Source organism: Cyrtonyx montezumae, unplaced genomic scaffold, assembly GCF_038088225.1.
Source record: "Cyrtonyx montezumae isolate F1298 unplaced genomic scaffold, pur_monq_1.0 scaffold_8, whole genome shotgun sequence".
Classification (NCBI taxonomy): Eukaryota; Metazoa; Chordata; class Aves; order Galliformes; family Odontophoridae; genus Cyrtonyx; species Cyrtonyx montezumae.
The window spans coordinates 31,000,482-31,018,609 of NW_027072089.1; the positions used below are offsets into that span (position 1 = coordinate 31,000,482).

Sequence of the window (18,128 nt, forward strand, 5' to 3'; positions counted from 1 at the left end):
AACTGAGAGGGGAAATATCTATCAATGAAATATATAAAAAAGAACTTGCATACCATTTAAGCAACAAAAAACATCAATAGTCACTAATAAAACAACTGGGCTCAATCAGGTGACCTCAGTAAGTTACATCACATAACCTGGTGATAAATTTAAAAATTACAAACTAAGAGAGAAACCATGGTTCCCATCATAATTTCTTGAAGAGCAATCTGGGACGTGAAGCAGAGACTGCAAAGGAAACTCTTACCCCAACCCAAGCTGCAGGCTGAGCAGAGCCCATCCCGCTGCTGCTCCCTGTGCAGTGGAGTGACTCTGGCCTGTGTGGAACAGGACCAGCTATGATGTCACTGAGCATAGGTCAACAATTTGGTTGGGGCAGAAGCCAAAAGCCAATTAGTTTCTGAATATGGCAGGTGATCCATATCTCACTGACAAGACAGACAAAATTTACAGCACTTCCCAAGTTAGGAAACTGAGGAAGACAAAGACAACACAAATCCTCAAGCCTAGGAATTAAGCAAGAAAAAAGATCTAGAGCACATGCAATCACTGTAAGGAACATCTGGAGGCCATTTAGTCCAACCTCCTCCTCAAAGCAGGAATGACTTTATTAGGTTTTGAAAATATTGCTGGATGGACCTTCCACAGCCTTTAGGGCAACCTGCTCCAGTGCTCTATCGCTCTTAAAGTAACATTTTTTTTCCATACACCTACTCAGAATTTCCCTTGCTGCAACTTGACCGTCTCTTACAGCCCTTTTGCTGTGCACCTCCAAGAAGTGCCTCAGTCTGTCTTGTCTCTAACTATCTATAAATTAGTTGAAGGCAGCAATTAGATCCCCCTTTGCCTCTTGTTCTCTTGGCTAAAAAAAACACTGCCTCTCCTTAGTACCTCCTGACCATCTCCAGGGTCCTCTACTGGACGCAATCCAGATTAATGGAGACCCCAACCCAAATGCACACTGAGGCAAGTGATTGTTTCCCATGACCTGTTGCTCTATCCTTGTGAATGCTGCTCAGTATGCATGGTTCCCCCTTCTGCAAGGAATTGCTGTTGGCTCAAGATAATGACCAGCTGAAAATAACTCAAAAGTGAACGTATCTGTGCAGTTGTGTGCGTCACATTTCTGCTATGCTCTTGAGGATGTGACTGAACTTTTGGAAACCATCCTCCCATAAAGAAGATTATGAAAAATAGCAAGGTGAAGATGGTCTACAATGAAATTGTGTGAATCTATGAATGCTGCTGAACACTGGCCTCAGAAAAAAATTAATGATAAAAACAGTTTAACTGTATTTCGCATGTACATTTTATAACTACATTCTCTTGAAGAAATTAAAACAATTTATTTTTTGTAAGCAAAAATGTTGCTGACTTGCAGTTAACTTTACTCTATAGCCTAAATTTCCTGTTTTCTAGATGTGATTATGAAACAATTGGTTACAAAGATGTTATCATTTCCCCCCCCCTTTTTTTTTTTTTGTTTTTGTTTTTTTGTTTAGCCACTTCTGAATAGATACTGGAAATGGAAAAAAAAAATTGAAATTCTGAAATTTTTCATTCAAAAAGTGTCTTAACTATTCCAGGTTACTTATTTAACAGAAAACAAAATAAAACAACTATTTTCCTGAGTACCACATCCCTGAAGATTTTGGAGTTAGCAGGTCTCAAGATCACACCTCATTTTAGAATGAGAAAAACAAATTATCTTCTTTTTCAACTCCCAATTGCATTCTCTATTTCAAATGAGCTAGCTATTGACTAAAGTAAGTTAACATGAAGAACACGCTCTCAATATACTAGATGGTGCATTAACTCACCAACTAATTTTTCTTAGTTCCAGACATTAAGCTGCTACTTCCCACTGACTAATAATTTCATTCTTTAAAAATCTGTCAGCGATCACATATTCTGTAAAGGTGATTTTAATTTAAATGATTTTAAATGCAACTGATTAGTGTAAATGTAAGGAGTGTTACCAGCCATTATAAATTAAAATGAAGATATTTTTCTACATATGCATCTATGAAATTGAAATTGAAGATATTAACCTCAAAAGATAAAATTAATTGAAATTAAGATCCACAAACAAATGTTATCTCTTTTTCTTTTTCAAGAGATGCAAAACAAGTAGGTGAAGTCTGCTGAAGAAACCTCGTTAAATGATGATCCCTCAGTATTAAACAATGGAAACCATCTGGGCTAAAGTGAAATCATTTGGACCATTAACTTTTAATTTTCTTCAAGAATTTTTGTAAGTGGAAAAAATCTTGCAGACACTTATTTCACACTGCAATGCCTTACTGAAGGTTATGTTATTCCATTGGTGCTCTTTAGATTCACATCCAGTTTATTCACTGACTTGCCCTTGAGTACTGCATGTAGCCAGTCCCTGCAGAAGAAGCTACCCTTGCTTCACAAGGTTGAAATGGGAGTGAATGGGGCGTGAGATTCGTGGGTTGTGCACCATGGACTGAATGAGCCCAGAGGATACCAAGAGGATGTGTTAATGCATCTCAGGATGCTCTGTACACAAGTGTGTTGAACATTGCTATCCCTGCAGAAAGCCTTCAGGATGTCAGAAAGATCAGGGAAAACTCTGCTCTCTTTTCTTAGGAACATAATTCATATGCACTCCTGCCTAGGTCTGAAGGTTTCTCTTAAGATCATTTTGATCTTGTCCTCCACTCAGCTGTAATGGCTGGCTGCTGGGCTCTGTGAAGTCATCGTACCTTCTGCATCTAAAAGTCTTGTAGGTGGGAAAGCTGGTATCAAACCCCACTGCTCTTGTCATCTCCTCGTCTCAAGGCATTCCCCTTTCTCTGCCTTTGGCTCAGAGTCCCCAACACAGGACACAAACCCAAGTCTGTCACTAGGGTCTGAGAGCTGGGCTAGGGGCAATGCTCTCCTCTGTTTCAGGTTGTGACACCTGGTCAGGACACTTAACCTCATCTATTCACATATGGAAAAGCTATTACAAACCTGGATTTTGGCATAAGAGGTAGTAAATATAAGAAATAATTGCAAAGAAAATATTTTAGTATTTTAAAACTAAACATTTTAGCGTCTAACAGTCTAAATGACTCCATTGATCTACTTTGGTTGTTATAAAAATATTCAGTTTTTTAGATTTAATCTCTGTTTACAATGGCAGTGTTTGAACTCCTGAAAACATTGCCCCTGGGAGAGACTGTGATATTGTGCACACTCTCTTAAAAGCAGCTGAGTTTTAGGAGCATGTCTGAGGTGGGAAGTGTGGCAGAGGAATGGTCCATGGATGTGCCAGCCAAAACATATTCCCATCCAATCTGGGATTAACGGAGATTTACCGTAACACTCCGCTCTAATGAGTGACAAAGCAAAGTGAGGAAGGAGCACATCTGTAAATGCACAAGCTCTCCAGAGTGCCTTGGGGTTTCTTTTACAGGGCTCTACCTGCCCTGGGTGAAGCTCTGTGGGTGGCTGCAGATACAAGCACAGCACAGTACAGCTTTATACTCCCTTCAAAACAGCAGGTCAGTATTACAGTGCCAGGCTTACAGCTGGCTGCTATGGCCTGAGAAAACATCTGAGGGAAAGCGTTAGTGCCTGCCTGGGAGAGATTGCCTCTCACTCCTCAGGAGAGGTGTACAGGGATGGGGACAGGGAAGGACAACATCAGGGTGTGATGGTGCCCATGGACCCTGCCTGCACTAGTCATAGGTGGAGTCAGTGGGAAGGTGTCATGATTTTATGATTTTTTGTTATTGGTATTCCACATCGTAACATAATATAAAGCACTGGGAGTTAAAGAGTTAATGTTCCAGTTCCATGCTCTGCCAAATTTCCGGGTACCTGGTTCTCAGAAGAGAAGAACTACTTACCCCAGAGGACTTTGTGTTCCTGTTTTCCACTCAGATGGAAAGATAAAACTGCACACAAGTCCGGAGACTGCCCTTTTTTTAGCTGCTCATCTGCAGTGGGAGCTTCCTAGCCATCTCACCATCAGCTTAGAGTAAGGTCGTTGGTTTTAGACACTCTCTCATTTTATTTGATTTATTAACCTAATTTCCAATTATATTATATTATATTCTGCTATTTTGCATTGTGATATCTTATTTAGTAAATTAGCTTTCCTCCTCAGATTGTCTTGTTTTTAGGTCCACCTCTCTATCCTGTCTCTTTTCTCACTTCCCCTTTCCTGGGGCATGGGTCCATGGGTCCCTCACCCCATTAGTTACAGAACTAGGCCAAACTGGCCTGTAAACCATTGACAGATGGCATCCCATCTAGTTCTTCCCCAGAATATCCAGCTTCATACAGTGCCATGGATACAGTATTAATTCAGAGTCAGCTGAACAGAATTTGGGGTGTGATTTGCTTTTTCTTAATTTTATAGAATTATATAGGCTGTAAAAGAACCTTAAGCTCATCACGTCCTACCATCAACTTAGCACTACCAATTGCACCACTAAACCATGTTCCTGAGCACTCTCTCCACATATTCAGATTGGATATTAGGAAAAATTAATTATCAGAAAGAGTGCTTAAGCATTGGAATAGGCTGCCCAGGGAAGTGTCTGAGTCACTGTCTGTGGAGACATTCAAGAAACACTGATATGTCACACTGAGGGCCATGGGTTAGTGGGCGTAGTGGTGGTGGGTTGGCAGTTGGACTAGATGATCTTAGTGGTCTTTTCCAACCTTAATGATTCCATGATCTCCTAAATACCACCAGGGCTGGGGACTCCATCGCTTCCCTGGGCAGACTGTCTCAATCCCTGTTCCAAGGGTTTCTTCATTCTTTCCATGAAGAAATTCTCCTTTAATATCCAGTCTAAACCTCCCCAGGTGCAACCTGAAGCCATTTCCTCACATCCTGTTACCTGTCATCTGAGAAAAAAGACTGACTCTCACCTTGTTACAGTCTCCTTTCAGGCAGCTGGAGAGAACAATGAGGTCTCCCCCTCAGCCTCTCCTGGATTAAACAACCTCAGTTCTCTTTGCTGCTCCTCATATTTCTTGTTTTCTAGTCCCCTCACCAACTTTGTTGCTCTTCTGTGAACATGTTCCGGCAACTTGACATCTTTCTTGAAGTGAGGGGCCCAAAACTGAACACAATACTCAAAGTGCAGCCTCACCAGTGCCAAGTACAGGGGGGCAATCACTTCCCTACTTCTGCTGGCCACAGTTTCTCACACAAGCCAGGATGTCATTGGATTTCTTGGTCATCTGGGCACACTGCTGGCTTACATTCAGCTGGCTGTCAACTAACACACTCAGGTTCTTTTCCACTGGGCAGCTTTCCAGAGACTCTTCTGTGAGCCTATATCATTGCATTAAGTTATTGTGACCCCAGTGCAAGTACTGGCATTTAGCCTTGTTGAATGTCACACAACATGGACTTGGCCCATCTATCCATCCTATCCAGATTCTTCTGTAGGGCCAGAGGATCTCACACAGACCAACACACCTGCCCAACTTGTGTCATCTGCAAACTTAGTGAGGGTGTACTCAATCCCCTCAGAAAGATTATTGATAAAAATATTAAATAAAACCTACATCAAACAAAATTGTCCCCTCTCCCCCCCATTAGTTCACTTCCTGTATAAGCACTATAGAGCCACCAGTACTGGTGTACTCAAGCAAGCAATAACACCTTTTACTTTGTGAGCAGGCATTTATATCTGTGTATTAGCATCAAGCACCATGCTGAAAATATTAAGGCTACAGGAAAAAAATATTAACATTTGAGTATGGCTATCACAATCTGATTCTTTACAGTAATTTTAAATAGCAAATATTTCCAAGGTAGGAGGCCCCTCCACTGAAGGAGTTTTGATAAAGCACGATGATTGCTAAGAATCCAAAAGACATTTTCCTGAATTTGTTTTGATATGTATTTCCCTGTGACACACAGAGGACTCCAATTGCTGTGGCTTACCTGTCCTGGTTGTTCACAGGCTGTCTGGTATCTTGCTTGTTGGCATAATTCTTTTACCCTCTCATATTTTGGTAGTTGATTAGATTGCTGAGTGTTTTTATTTGCTTCCTCTTTCTTGCGTAGAAATTTGCTTTAAAAAAAAAAACAAAAAAATCAACAAACAAAACAAGTTGAGTATTTAATATATATTCTTCCAAACTCTGGAAATGATGAATTCCACTGGAAAAAAAAAGCTATTGGATATTAAATGTCATCCAAGGAAGAAAATTCTCACATTTCTGCTAGTCACCTTTAATGACAACAAGTCATGCAGTGACAAAAAGACTCGTAATTTGCTGTAAGTTACCTAAAGAGAAATAAAGGCTGCTGAAATATGATTAACTGATATACTTCAGCATTGTTCACACATAAAAATATATTCTTTCACAAAAGCAAAAACTGTGAAGCAGTATTTGTCTGTCTGAAAAGACCCGCTGAAGAGACTATGGGGCTTCCAGGCTCATTCAGCACAGTGCGTCTGATGTGCACAAGATTTTCATAATCTGTAAAACCATACAATACCACAAGGAAATTGCTGAGAATTTTTTACATGGAGAAAGATTTCACAACAGTAATTGTCAAGGTGAGAGAATAAAGAGGTATTAGAGAAAAGAGTAATTATAGTCATAAATCTCATTTACACATAAGTCTATTCTTAGCTAGAACAAAAATGAAGAATGCTTCTAATCTGTGGTGGAAAATACAAAATCAGTTGATAAGAGGATATTGCACAGCTGGATATGAAGCAGAGAATTGGAAAGAAATGAGTCAGATGATGACATAAGTGGTCACAAGTACAGTGTTAGAGAAGGAGGAGATATAGGCTAGGAGAGCTGCCAGAAAAACATGCTTTCAAACTTCTTACGGGGAAGAGACCTCACAGCACAACAGCATGCACAGCCAGTGGTAGAAAATGAAGAAACAAGTCAGGTCTTTAAGTCTGCTTGCAAAATTTACAACTTATCTGACCATAAAGGGAAAGAAGAAGGCAAAAAAAGGAAAGCATGCACCAAAGAGCGTTCCCGCCCGGAAGGCTCTCCCAAAACTCTCTCACCCCTAATAATTACCCTCTTTCCACCAGGAATGTGTCACGCCAGATTTTGGTCTTCTTGTTTGTTCGAAACCTGAAAGCAAAATAATAATATTTACTGCTGACACCCATATGCAGCACTGCTCATGTTAACCATTATTTCTTGAAGGACACCTCTTTGCTTATGTATACATGCAGTTTTGTCAATCTACTATTTAAGAGGGCCTTCAAATGAGAAAGATGCGGTTGCAGGCCCGACAGCTTATTCATTGAATCTCTTTGTCCAATCAGTTGTTGATTTATTAGGTGTGAACTGGCAAGAAACCTCAAGCCTGAGACTCACCTATTTCCTGGTCTCTCCAAGTCTAAAAGCTTTAGGACAGATTTGCCATCCATATCTGGAGGTGTGTCAAGTCCTGCAATATCCAGAATTGTTGGTGCAAGATCAATATTCAGAACTATTTGAGGCACACTGCGAATCAAGAGAAAAGATTACAGTTGTCATATATATTTTTCACATTGTCTCAGCATTAGAAAGGTAATTAATGTTTACCAGGGCTTTGAAGATGTAAAGCTCTACATGAGAGCTATGTTTAGAAACCCCTCTTTGAAGGCTACAACTGTAAGAGGTCAGTAATGGAGAATGTCATTGCAAAGAAAAAGCTAAGTACGATAAAAAGAAGAGGAGCAATTGGCATGTGATACTTATCTGCTTGACAAGGAGAGCATACAGCCAGGTAGCTATTCTACTGCAGAAGATGAACAGTAAAGATAAGCACCTACTTTTTAAAGGCAAGCCCCAAACATTTATGGTAAACTTCAGGGTGAACCCCTACTTTCTTTAAAGCAGGGATGACAGAACACTGGAACAGGTTGCCCAGAGAGGTTGTGGAGTTTCCTTCTACGGAGATTCAAGACCCATCTGGATGCCTACCTGTGCAGCCTATCATAGGATATCTGCTTTAGCAGGAGGGTTGGACTAGACGATCTATTGAGGTCCCTTCCCTTGTGATTCTGTGAAACCTAGCCTTACAGCAGTATAGGTTATACAGTTCTCCTCTCTATATTATAACTTGTTAATAATATGCAAAGTGAATGACATTACTCTTTTTAGGAGTCATTGTTCTGCAGTCATAGGGCATCTTTTATGAAACGAAACTAGACAGAGTGATAATTACAAGTACTTCGAAACATTTTACATTAGGTAACAGCTGTACTAAAGGCATAAGAGAACATACACTGATCCTGGCTCTACACTTGGACCACGAATAAAGAAAGGAACTCGAATATCGAAGTCGTATGGCATTGACTTCCCCTTGACCAGTCCAAACTGCCCAATATGGTAACCATGGTCAGCAGTGTAAATAATGTAGGTATTCTCCAGTTCTCCCATCTCTGTAAGCATTTGGTATAACTGAAATAGAGAATAGGGAAAACATTAAGTTAAATGCGGCAAAATGTGATTTCTGCGTAATCATGTAAAACAATTATTTTACTATTTTTGAATCAAAGAATCAAATGTGGCATCAATTAAATTACTGAAAATGACATTTTGGGAATGGGCATTTTTACATCTTGTCTCTACAGTGCTGATAAAAACATTCATCCTAGAAATTCAGTTTCACATTTCACAGAGGGGAGTTTGCTCTGAGGAAGGAGAGGAGACCCAGGCAATTACAATAGCAAAATATGATACTATTAATGTAGTTGCATTAGTGTGTCCGAAGTCAACGTATCCTGAAACACATCTTGGGAAAAAAGCTCTGCTACAGCTTTAGGGTAAATGTTATTCAGATTTGATTTACTGTGTTAGTCTACAGTTTTCCCATTCCTTACAGTCGTGGGCTTGGGAAAAGGCTGTAAATTTTTATTAAAGTTTAAAGCAGTCTCTCTAGGGGAAGAACCTTGGTCATGGTGCTTGAATTTTGAACAAAAAGTAATGCAAACTACACCTAACAGTTCATGTATCATATTACCTATAATTACCAGTACACTGCATTGCGTAACTCCTGCAAACACGAGCAGACTGACACCTGAGTTGCTGTGATTTGCCAATTCACAAATTTCAGCTGAAGGACTAACTGTGAAGGGAGTATGTGAAATGAAGAGAAGTTATCGTGTGCTAACCTGCATCTATCCATGAGAACACACAGGTGATGCATCTTTTGTTAACACCAGTCTTCATATTAGGCCCACAGATTTTTCCATTAAAAAAAATAAAAAAATCACCAACTTACTCACTCACCAATTAAAAGATGCAAGAAGGGAGTTTGGCACTACACTGAAGAGAGTATAACCAAAATTAATTTGGTCTGGGGATATGTAGAGTAAGTCTTTGTATCCCAGGGACTTTCCCCTGGCTGTGATTAGTGAAGGTAAGTAAAGAATTTACTTAATTATTTCATTACTGACTAATAAGTATGACTAAACAGGGCCTGAGAAGAAAGATAGAGAGGGGACTACTTTTTACAGGGCATGTAGTGATAGGATACAAGATAATTATTTTAAATTGAAAGAAGGTAGATTCAGATTAGGTAGGAAGAAATTCTTTATTGTGAAGGTAATGGAACAGGTTGTCCAGGGAAGCTATGGATGCTATATCCCTAGAATTGTTCAAGGCCAGGCTGGAGGGGGCTTTGGGCAACCCAGTTTACTAGAAGGTGCTCTTGCTCATGGCAGGGCTGTTGAAACTAGATGGTCTTTAAGTTCCTTCCAACCCAAGCCATTCTATGTTTCTGAAGTATCCACAGCAGTTTCTTGAACTCACTCTTTCCATAGAGTCGTCAACTGACATCAGAGTCTGAAGTCTCTTGCGTTGCAAGACGTTTGTAAACTCCATGTGGATAGGCAGCATGGGCCCCGTGTACTGCATGATCCAGTGCTTATCCATGTTTGGTGCGTAGTTATAGCTGGGAGTGCTGGGAGAAAGAGAAAGGAACTGAGTGCTTGTACAGTATCACAGGCATCAGAGGAAAGTAGGAACTTCTCTAATACAGCAAGAGTCAACAAATGGTTAAATAACATACTGTATGTGGTAGCTAATATTCCTAATACAAAACATCAACAAACATCACTTCAGTGGTTTCCAATGCTCCACTTGCCTTCTGAGGTTTCTTTTCAGGCTCTATGAATGCTAGCAGATCCATGTAAATATTTGGGATATACAAAGACATATTTGTCAAAAGAATCTGTAATCTTTAAAAATACTTATCCCATAAAGATGGTCAGGAAAATGAATGAAGTCAGAAATCCAAGATGATGACTTCCGCTTAGTATGAATATAAATTGTCTTGATGCTTTCGGTGGGAAAACTACCTTCATATAAGTTAAAAGAAACTCACAAGAAGTATAGCTTCCTGTGTGATAAAGAATGTCAGTAGCCAGTATTAAGATAAGAACTGCAATACCAGTGTTATCAGTTTTTAAGATGCTGTGAAACCACAAACCTTTTCCTTTCCATCACCAAAAGCATATACAGGCATGGAAAGGACCCTGAGCATAACCTCACAGGGCTGGCTGCCTGTGCACAAGGTCAGCTCTGATATGGTACAGAGCTGCAGCTGGCCCTGGTGGCTCCAGATCCTTCAGCCTCCATCACTCACCCTTGGTTCTCACCTGAGATACATCCCAGTGATGCCCCTTGATATTGTAGGTATGCAAATTTCACCCACATCAAAATGATGTACAAAATGATATACACTAAATCCAGTTATGGTGGGTTTTGTATAAAACAGAGTCCGCTGTGAGAGTAACATCAGCTAACAATATTGAACTGATACTGTTGCCAATACAAGTGCTGAGGAGGAGTATGGCACAGAGTTTTATTCAATCAAATAATACTTTTTTAAGAGTTTGCACCAACATTAACGGAAAGATTTAAGAGAGATGTTCTAACCACAAACCTGTGAATTGTTTCAAAAGAGCAAACGAATCAAGAACATCTTTCTATGCATATCACCTCTGAAGAAAAGTTGGAGCAAAAAACCACGTGAAAAATATTGCTATACAGATGCAGATGGGTACAGAAGCTCTTCATCAATATTCTCATAGTAAGCACACAAAATAACTAAAAGGTGAACTGAAACTAAACAAAATCCATGTCCTATAATGTTTTGACCTATATATAACTATCTCCTTTCTCTACCACTTGCAGAATGTAGGCTTTGCTTTTTTTGATGAAGTTTTTCAGTTTTAATTTTTCTGCATTTCTAATAATATACTGCAGTACGTGATGCATATACTGTAGCATTATCTTTGAAAAATAAATGTAAACTGCGAATGAAAAAATGCTGTTGTACTATCAGCTTACATTGGTTCCTATGGTTCTAATTTCAGTTTATAGTAGGAACATCGTTAATAGTCTATACATGGTAATAATTTTACTATGTGCATTATATAAAGCCAATTTTTTTCCCCCACTGAAATATTTAAGAGCAACCTGTTGTCCTTTCATAAGAGGTAGCACTGACCAACATCAGAACATTGTGCAGTGACAGTGCCTTCCACCACTCCTTCATTTAGTTTTCATTTATCTTTGGATGGTTGTAGACAGAAGTGATAAGGTGGATACAGTTATCTTTTAATATATATAAGTAATAAAATTTCTTATTTATGTATATAATTAAAACATTAAAAAAAGACAACAAAACATAAAACTAGGGGGTGTACACAAATGGTTTAGTGGGCCTAGTGGTGATGGGTTGATGGTTGGACTAGGTCTTTTCCAACCTTAATGATTCTATGCTCGTATTGTTTTTGCTATAGTATATATAACATACAAGCAGGTATTCTCAGCATAAAAAATGACAGAATGGACAGTATAATGCACTGATAATCAATTAATGGACTCCATGCTTTAAGTGGAGACCACTTTGAGAATTTAGGTGGAATCTGAGTAGTACGTGTGTCTCTAGCACAACCATGTGATTTTGACTGATGTACTTAGCCAACAGCATCAAATGAAAACAGGCATGAGACAATAGTATCATGGGATTTGTGAAAACTTCCTTGAGACTAAGAAGTATGGAGACATTAGCTCCGTACTGAACAAAGACAAACATAAACTATAATTACTTTTTTGCTGAAAATTCTTATAATTCAAGGTTGAAAGTCAAATTCTTGTCATTTCTCATAGAAATTTCATTTTTAAAAGGAATATTTATACTACTACAAAATTAATGAACTTCAGCCCAAGAGCACAGCCCTCTAGGTTGTCAGCTAGCCCCTAACAGTAGCAGGGGGAGCCTTAAACCTTAAAGAAACAAGCCTTAGGAGCTCCGATCACCTATCAGGTATTAGGTAAGGGTACAGAAGACAGAAATTAAGAGTGGCTCTAGCCTGGTTTCCTCTGTTTCTTTGGAAGTTTGTCAAATTAGGTATTTTCCCACAAAAGCACTCAGTCATGATTAATCAGTAAAATTAAGCTTTTTTTTTTTCCATTTCTTTCTCTCTTTTTTCCTCAGCAGACTCCTGTCCTGAGTGTTCCTGCTGAGGAGGGATGAGGTGGCTGTGAGCTGCACTGAGCCTGCTGCTGTGCCAGGAAGGAGAGCCAGCTGTTGAAGCAGGCTCGGGTCTCATGTTCCTAGCCCACTGTCAGAAGCCTCCTCCACTTAATGGATGGTCTTTAAAAGCAGCACTCAGGGGTTTTGCAGGGCAGTTAAAACCTTTCACAGACACTTTCCAAATGCATTCTGAATTTTCTGGGTGAGAAATGCAGAAAGTGAACAGAATTATCCTCCCGAACAACTCCTGCAACAGGGCCTTCCGTGGGCTAATAAATGCTGGGGATTGATGGAGAAATGTGAGATGAGGGTCCTAAATGAAGAGGAAAGAGTAATAGGGAAGATGCAGAAAGGAATCCAAAAGCCTCACAACCAATTTGAAAGGCAGTGCCTGACATGCATTGGATCTGACATCACCCTCTGATTTTTTTTTTCCTAAAACAAAGAGAGGTGAATTCTGGGGAGAATATTGCTTGTTTCTGAGAACTTTTCCAAACAGACAGACCACTTCTGTGTCAGTGATAACTGTTTATCATAACATTTTTTTCCTGAAGCAGTTGGTGATATCAGCTAAAAGTTCGGCTCTTAGAAGCCTTTGAAAATGATCATGGGAAAGTCTGTCACTGTTTCTACTCTTCCATTTTTGGGAAAGGCTTTGCTCTGTACTGATAAGTAAAGTAGAACATACATGATGCATTTATTTGACTCTCTTTAGCACTGGGAATACCAGACTGAAAGCATCTCACATGTCTTCTACTGCCTTTTGTTGGTCACGGAGACTATCCTATATTGAGCTCATTTGTTGATCCATGACCAGAAAACTGTGCTAGGCACCTTTATTATTTTTAGCTTCTCTGTGGTCTCCAAGTCTGGCAAGGAGTTGTCCCTCAACTGCCTGTCAGTCTTTGGTGCTACACTGCTTTGGTGCAGTGTTTGATATCAAGGTCACTTGTGCTGGTTGATCAGTAATTAGAAAAGCACTTCTTCAACTTTTGAGTGTGTGCCCAAGAAATGAGCGAGAGTTTATTTTACATGTAACAAAGATAAATAACACGAAAAAGTGCACCCCTTCATGTAGGTCTGTTCAAAATGACCTACAACATACTACATGAATATTAAATCTATACAAAGGGTAAAGATTGAAAAAGCAGATCACTGAATTAATGAAGTATGGCATTTGCCCCTCACATGGGCTATAGTAGCCTGGACTAATCTAGATGACTCAGTTATGATTGCTCATACTGTACAACATACTACACAGAGACTTCCTGACTCTCCGTGACAGATCTGCTCTGGCACTGTGCAGAACAGTGGAAGATGTCAGATTCATAAGATTTCAAACTTATTCAAACTGCTAATTTGACAACGAAAAAATCTGAAAGCTTCACGGAAACAAATGTTGAAACCAGTCAGTCCCTTTCTCATAAAGACTTTCTCAGAATTGGAAAATTTACCCTGAAACCTCATGATAATTTACTTGCGTGAATAAAATAATAAGTAATCCCATTTTATGTATACATTTGCAAAAAAGCAGAATTATAAATTAGCATTAGCCTCCTCTAGCATTAGATTACCAGCATCTCCTCAGGAAAAGGATGACTCTGTCAGTTGAGTTAGCACTTTATATTTCTGCATTGATTCATATTGTTTTATTAATGCCACATCATGGTAATTGCATTCACTCTGTATCTACTACCTGTTAGACTGCAGTAGGAAGCACAGGGATAGCAAAGTGTACTGCAGGTGGTGGAAGGAGCAAATATTTATATTTGAAGAAAGACTCACTATGAAATCTACCAATCTGTTCAAGTAGATATTTGAAGCTATGTTGAGCGAAAAAGAATTATATTGACATTCAGTTTTGTGGTCTGAATCCCAGAAGCCTAAATAATATTCAGTTTCATGAACAATCAGGATTTCTTTTCATGCCTTTTAATTGCTCTTACTGACAACACTTCTACATTTACATGTGAAGTTCAAAACAGAAAAAGTGTTTCAGTCATCTTCAAGGATACTTCAGTAACTTTAGGTTACACAGGAAACAGAATAATGGATGCTTGCACGTGAAGACACACTAAAATAGGGTCCTCGCATAGCAAATCACTCAGAAATGAATCACACTAACTTCTGCTAGTAACAGAACGGCCTTTTGTGTGATTTTCAACAAAACAAATAAAGGCCATCTGAAAATTATCAGTACAAAAAGCTATTTTGCATGTTTAGAAAAGAATGGAAGATTCAGCTTGGCCAATGCTGTTTACACAGTTGTGGTATCTGCGTGGAAAAGAAACAAAGTTCAGTACAGCAGGTCTTAGGACCTCCCAGAATTGAGTGCAACTACCAATTAAGATTTTTTTTCCTTCAAAGTTATATGTATACATTACTATTACACATGGGTTAACACAGGAAGAAACAAACATATCTGAAAACATTTGTTCAACCACTCATAATAAAAATCTGTTTGCTTCTTTTTACAACCTCCTGATTCCCTCCTGTTTTTATTCAACAAAAGAAAATGATGTCTGCAAAAAAACAACAAAAAAGCCAACAGCCTAAAAATGCTGTTGTGAGTATTTCCATGGAGTTCTCAGGGGTCTGTATCCTAAAAGTGCCTGGCTAATTTACTGTTTGGACTGGGAGCCTTCCAGTTAGAGAAAATAACATAAGTACAGTACTTAACATCTCTCAGGACCATTTTCATTTAATAAAAATAGAAGTAAGCATCATTTTAAAATAATATCTTCAGTAAAACTGACTGTTAAAAATGAGTAGCTTCTGTACAAAATTAGCACCTATGTTACTTTTTAAAACGTGACTTACCAACATTGCATTAACAGTCACGTTTCTTCAGAAGAAGGAAGCAAGTCTTTTATTTGCAGTGAATGCAGACTTCCTGAAGAAGTCTAAACCTGAAGAACAGGTTTAGACACCATTCTTGGAAAGCAGTTTCTGGTCAAAATTAGTCCACAAACTACAAACAATGGCATGTTTGGTATTAATATGGAGTAGACTTTCCCCATTCTGAGTGCATTTGAAAAGGTGAATCTTTTAAAACTAGGAGTATTTCTATGTCTGGGGATGTGAGTTGTGAAAGTTTCACTCCTGAAGTGTAACGTACTGCTGTATTTCAGAATAAATTAGAAAAAGATGTTACGCATTAAACATAACACCTTTAGGAATTTTAGGAACACCATTTAGGAAGCATCACTTAGAGCTACCATTAATTGTGCATCTAGAATCTTTCTGCACCTCTACATCACAACATTTCTTCTAGTCATGTTTAAAGTCACACTTCCAGTGACATTTGTGACAACACTGATCACAGAGATAAGTCAGCAGACCAAGCAGGCTTAAGGCTATCACTGACAATAGACACTGACACATCAAGATTTATTACTGCTGTAAATGTATGAGCCCACTCTGATGGGTGTCCATATCACAAATGAAATGGTCATAGCTAGCAGATATTTGAGACTCAGCCCTGGCATTGGTCGTGTGGCCATCTCACACCCCAAATTAACAATTAGATTGTTTTAGGGATCAGGAGGTTCAACAGCATTGCTGTTTATGCTTCACTGCTGCAAATGCACTGCTATGACCAGGCCTGTTTGTTCAGAACCTTTCAAACTATATGTATTTGAAAAATGAAAGCTTTTCCATTTGCCTTTTCTCACATTGTCTTGGGAAGTTTTATAGCCTCATCCCAGATAGCATTTCTAGCTGCTTTTTCTAAGATCTTTAGCCTGCCAATAGGATTGATTCCAGGTAATCACAAAATCTGCTTGCTGGTCCCACTGCCAGCCTGCAAGCAGTACTTCAGATTTCCATTTTTTATGTTTTTCAGTAAATCTGCCTCCTGCAGACTTTTGCTTCTAATGTTTGCTTACTTCACAGCTTATAAATAGCTTAGATCGGATTCACAGTTCCCCTAAGACTGGTTCACCGTGGAAGGTAAGGGAAGTTAAAGTGCCAGACCCCCTGAGCATAACAGAGAATTCAGGCTTTCATTAGAGCATCCTTTGAGCCAGAGCTTTCCTGCTCAGTTGTGTGATGGAACAAGATTGTCCTGTAATAGCAGCCAGGGACACCTGGAGAGCCATCTCCTGTGTCATAGCGTCACATCTAACAACAGTATATCCAAGGTCTAGCAACCTCACTACCCAACAGATAATGTTCATAACCACAGCAGTGCACCACTTTCATCTCACAAACTTCCATTACCAGTTGTTTCCACCTAAATAATTTCTGTGCATAGTTAAGGGTTTATGTGTCAGTATGGTTTGTTTTCGAAAATGTACTCACTATGGTAGGCAACAGAGCCAGCAGTCAAACTTTTGGAAACATTTTTAAATGTCAAAAATAGGAATGTTTTAATAGGATGTTTGGAGTGAGAAAAGATGCTTAAAAGAATAGAGAGTTCCTGTAGCTTCCAGCATAATAAAGTTTATGTTTCATCTTAAAGTGGAGCTAATGAGAATTAACAGGGATCATTTAAAATTAATGTTTAAGCAGTGCACACATCATTACTTTTTTTGTCCTTGTAAGACTTTGTACACCATTCGAGTGAGCAGCTGATACTGAGGAGACAGGTCTGTAAGATCATGATGGTATGTAAGCCTTCCTTTCCTTCTGGCTTTGATTTTTTTTTTTCCCATGAATATTGCTTTTGTTCATAACATAACATCAATTTCTGCTGTATGTATTTGATTTTCTTCTCTCAGTGCTGTTACATGGGCAAAAGAGATCAACAGATGCCAACATTAGGGGCAGAACTCTCCCTGAACTGGAATATTTCCTTCCATAGTCACTCCCTTCTGCATATGTACAAATGGAGAACATTTTCTAGCCAAACTGTTTTTTGTTGTTTGTTTGGTTTGGTTTTAATTTATAAAGGCAATAGTTAATCAAATGACAGGAGCTTCACAAGCAAAGAAATGTCATATAATATAAGGGCCTGCTTCAGTTATTGCTCTTTTAAGAAAAACTTCCTCTCACATGTGGTTGTCATGCTATCTTAATTCCTGGTTTGTAGGTATAACCTTCCATCTCAGTTTGTAAAGCCAGCAAGCAGCTTTTGACCTGGCTTCCCTTCTTTGTTGGAGGTAGGTGTTACAGTAACTTGATATAGCAACTACATTTTTAAAAACAAAATCCAAGGTCAGATGGCTGTCACCCAAGGTCAGGAAGAAAAAAAAAAAAAGAGATACAAATGGTACTTGACCACCAAGGAAGAAAACCTAAGGGTTAAACGTTCAAATTACACAAACCTTGGCAGGAAGGATTTTATTGTTCTCCTGTTGTTTTCACAGCGAACACAGAGCATGCCTGTGAGAACTTCTTATATCTTTTAGTAAGAGCATATTGCTTATGTTTTTGGCAGAAAAATCAATTGTTTGGTAGCTTCAGCCACCTAAACTGGCCTTTTATCTTTGTTTTGTCTCATTTCTTGGGCTGCAGACTGAACTCTAACACACACCGTCAGTCAGTGCACTAAGAAACAAAAAAGCAACTCAGCAAGTCTCTCCTGAGGTTGCTACGGAAGAGATTCCTAGCAAGAAGGCTGCCAAGAAACAAGTAACACCAGAAGACAGAAAGAAACACAGCTGATTCTCATATTTTGGGCTGTTTCACAAAT

The 18,128-nt window shown here is 39.0% G+C and overlaps 1 protein-coding gene across 2 annotated transcripts in view; it reads right to left on the bottom strand.

The window, feature by feature from the left end:
- Positions 1-18,128, bottom strand: part of SULF1 (sulfatase 1) — a 67,068-nt gene that overhangs the window by 26,878 nt on the left and 22,062 nt on the right. For both annotated transcript variants that reach the window (XM_065751814.1, XM_065751813.1), the window contains 5 exons: positions 9,760-9,910; positions 8,231-8,406; positions 7,336-7,464; positions 7,030-7,086; positions 5,924-6,053 (listed from right to left, as the gene is read on the bottom strand). In XM_065751814.1, the coding sequence (XP_065607886.1) occupies positions 5,924-6,053; positions 7,030-7,086; positions 7,336-7,464; positions 8,231-8,406; positions 9,760-9,910 (643 nt within the window). The remainder of the gene's footprint in view (positions 1-5,923; positions 6,054-7,029; positions 7,087-7,335; positions 7,465-8,230; positions 8,407-9,759; positions 9,911-18,128) is intronic.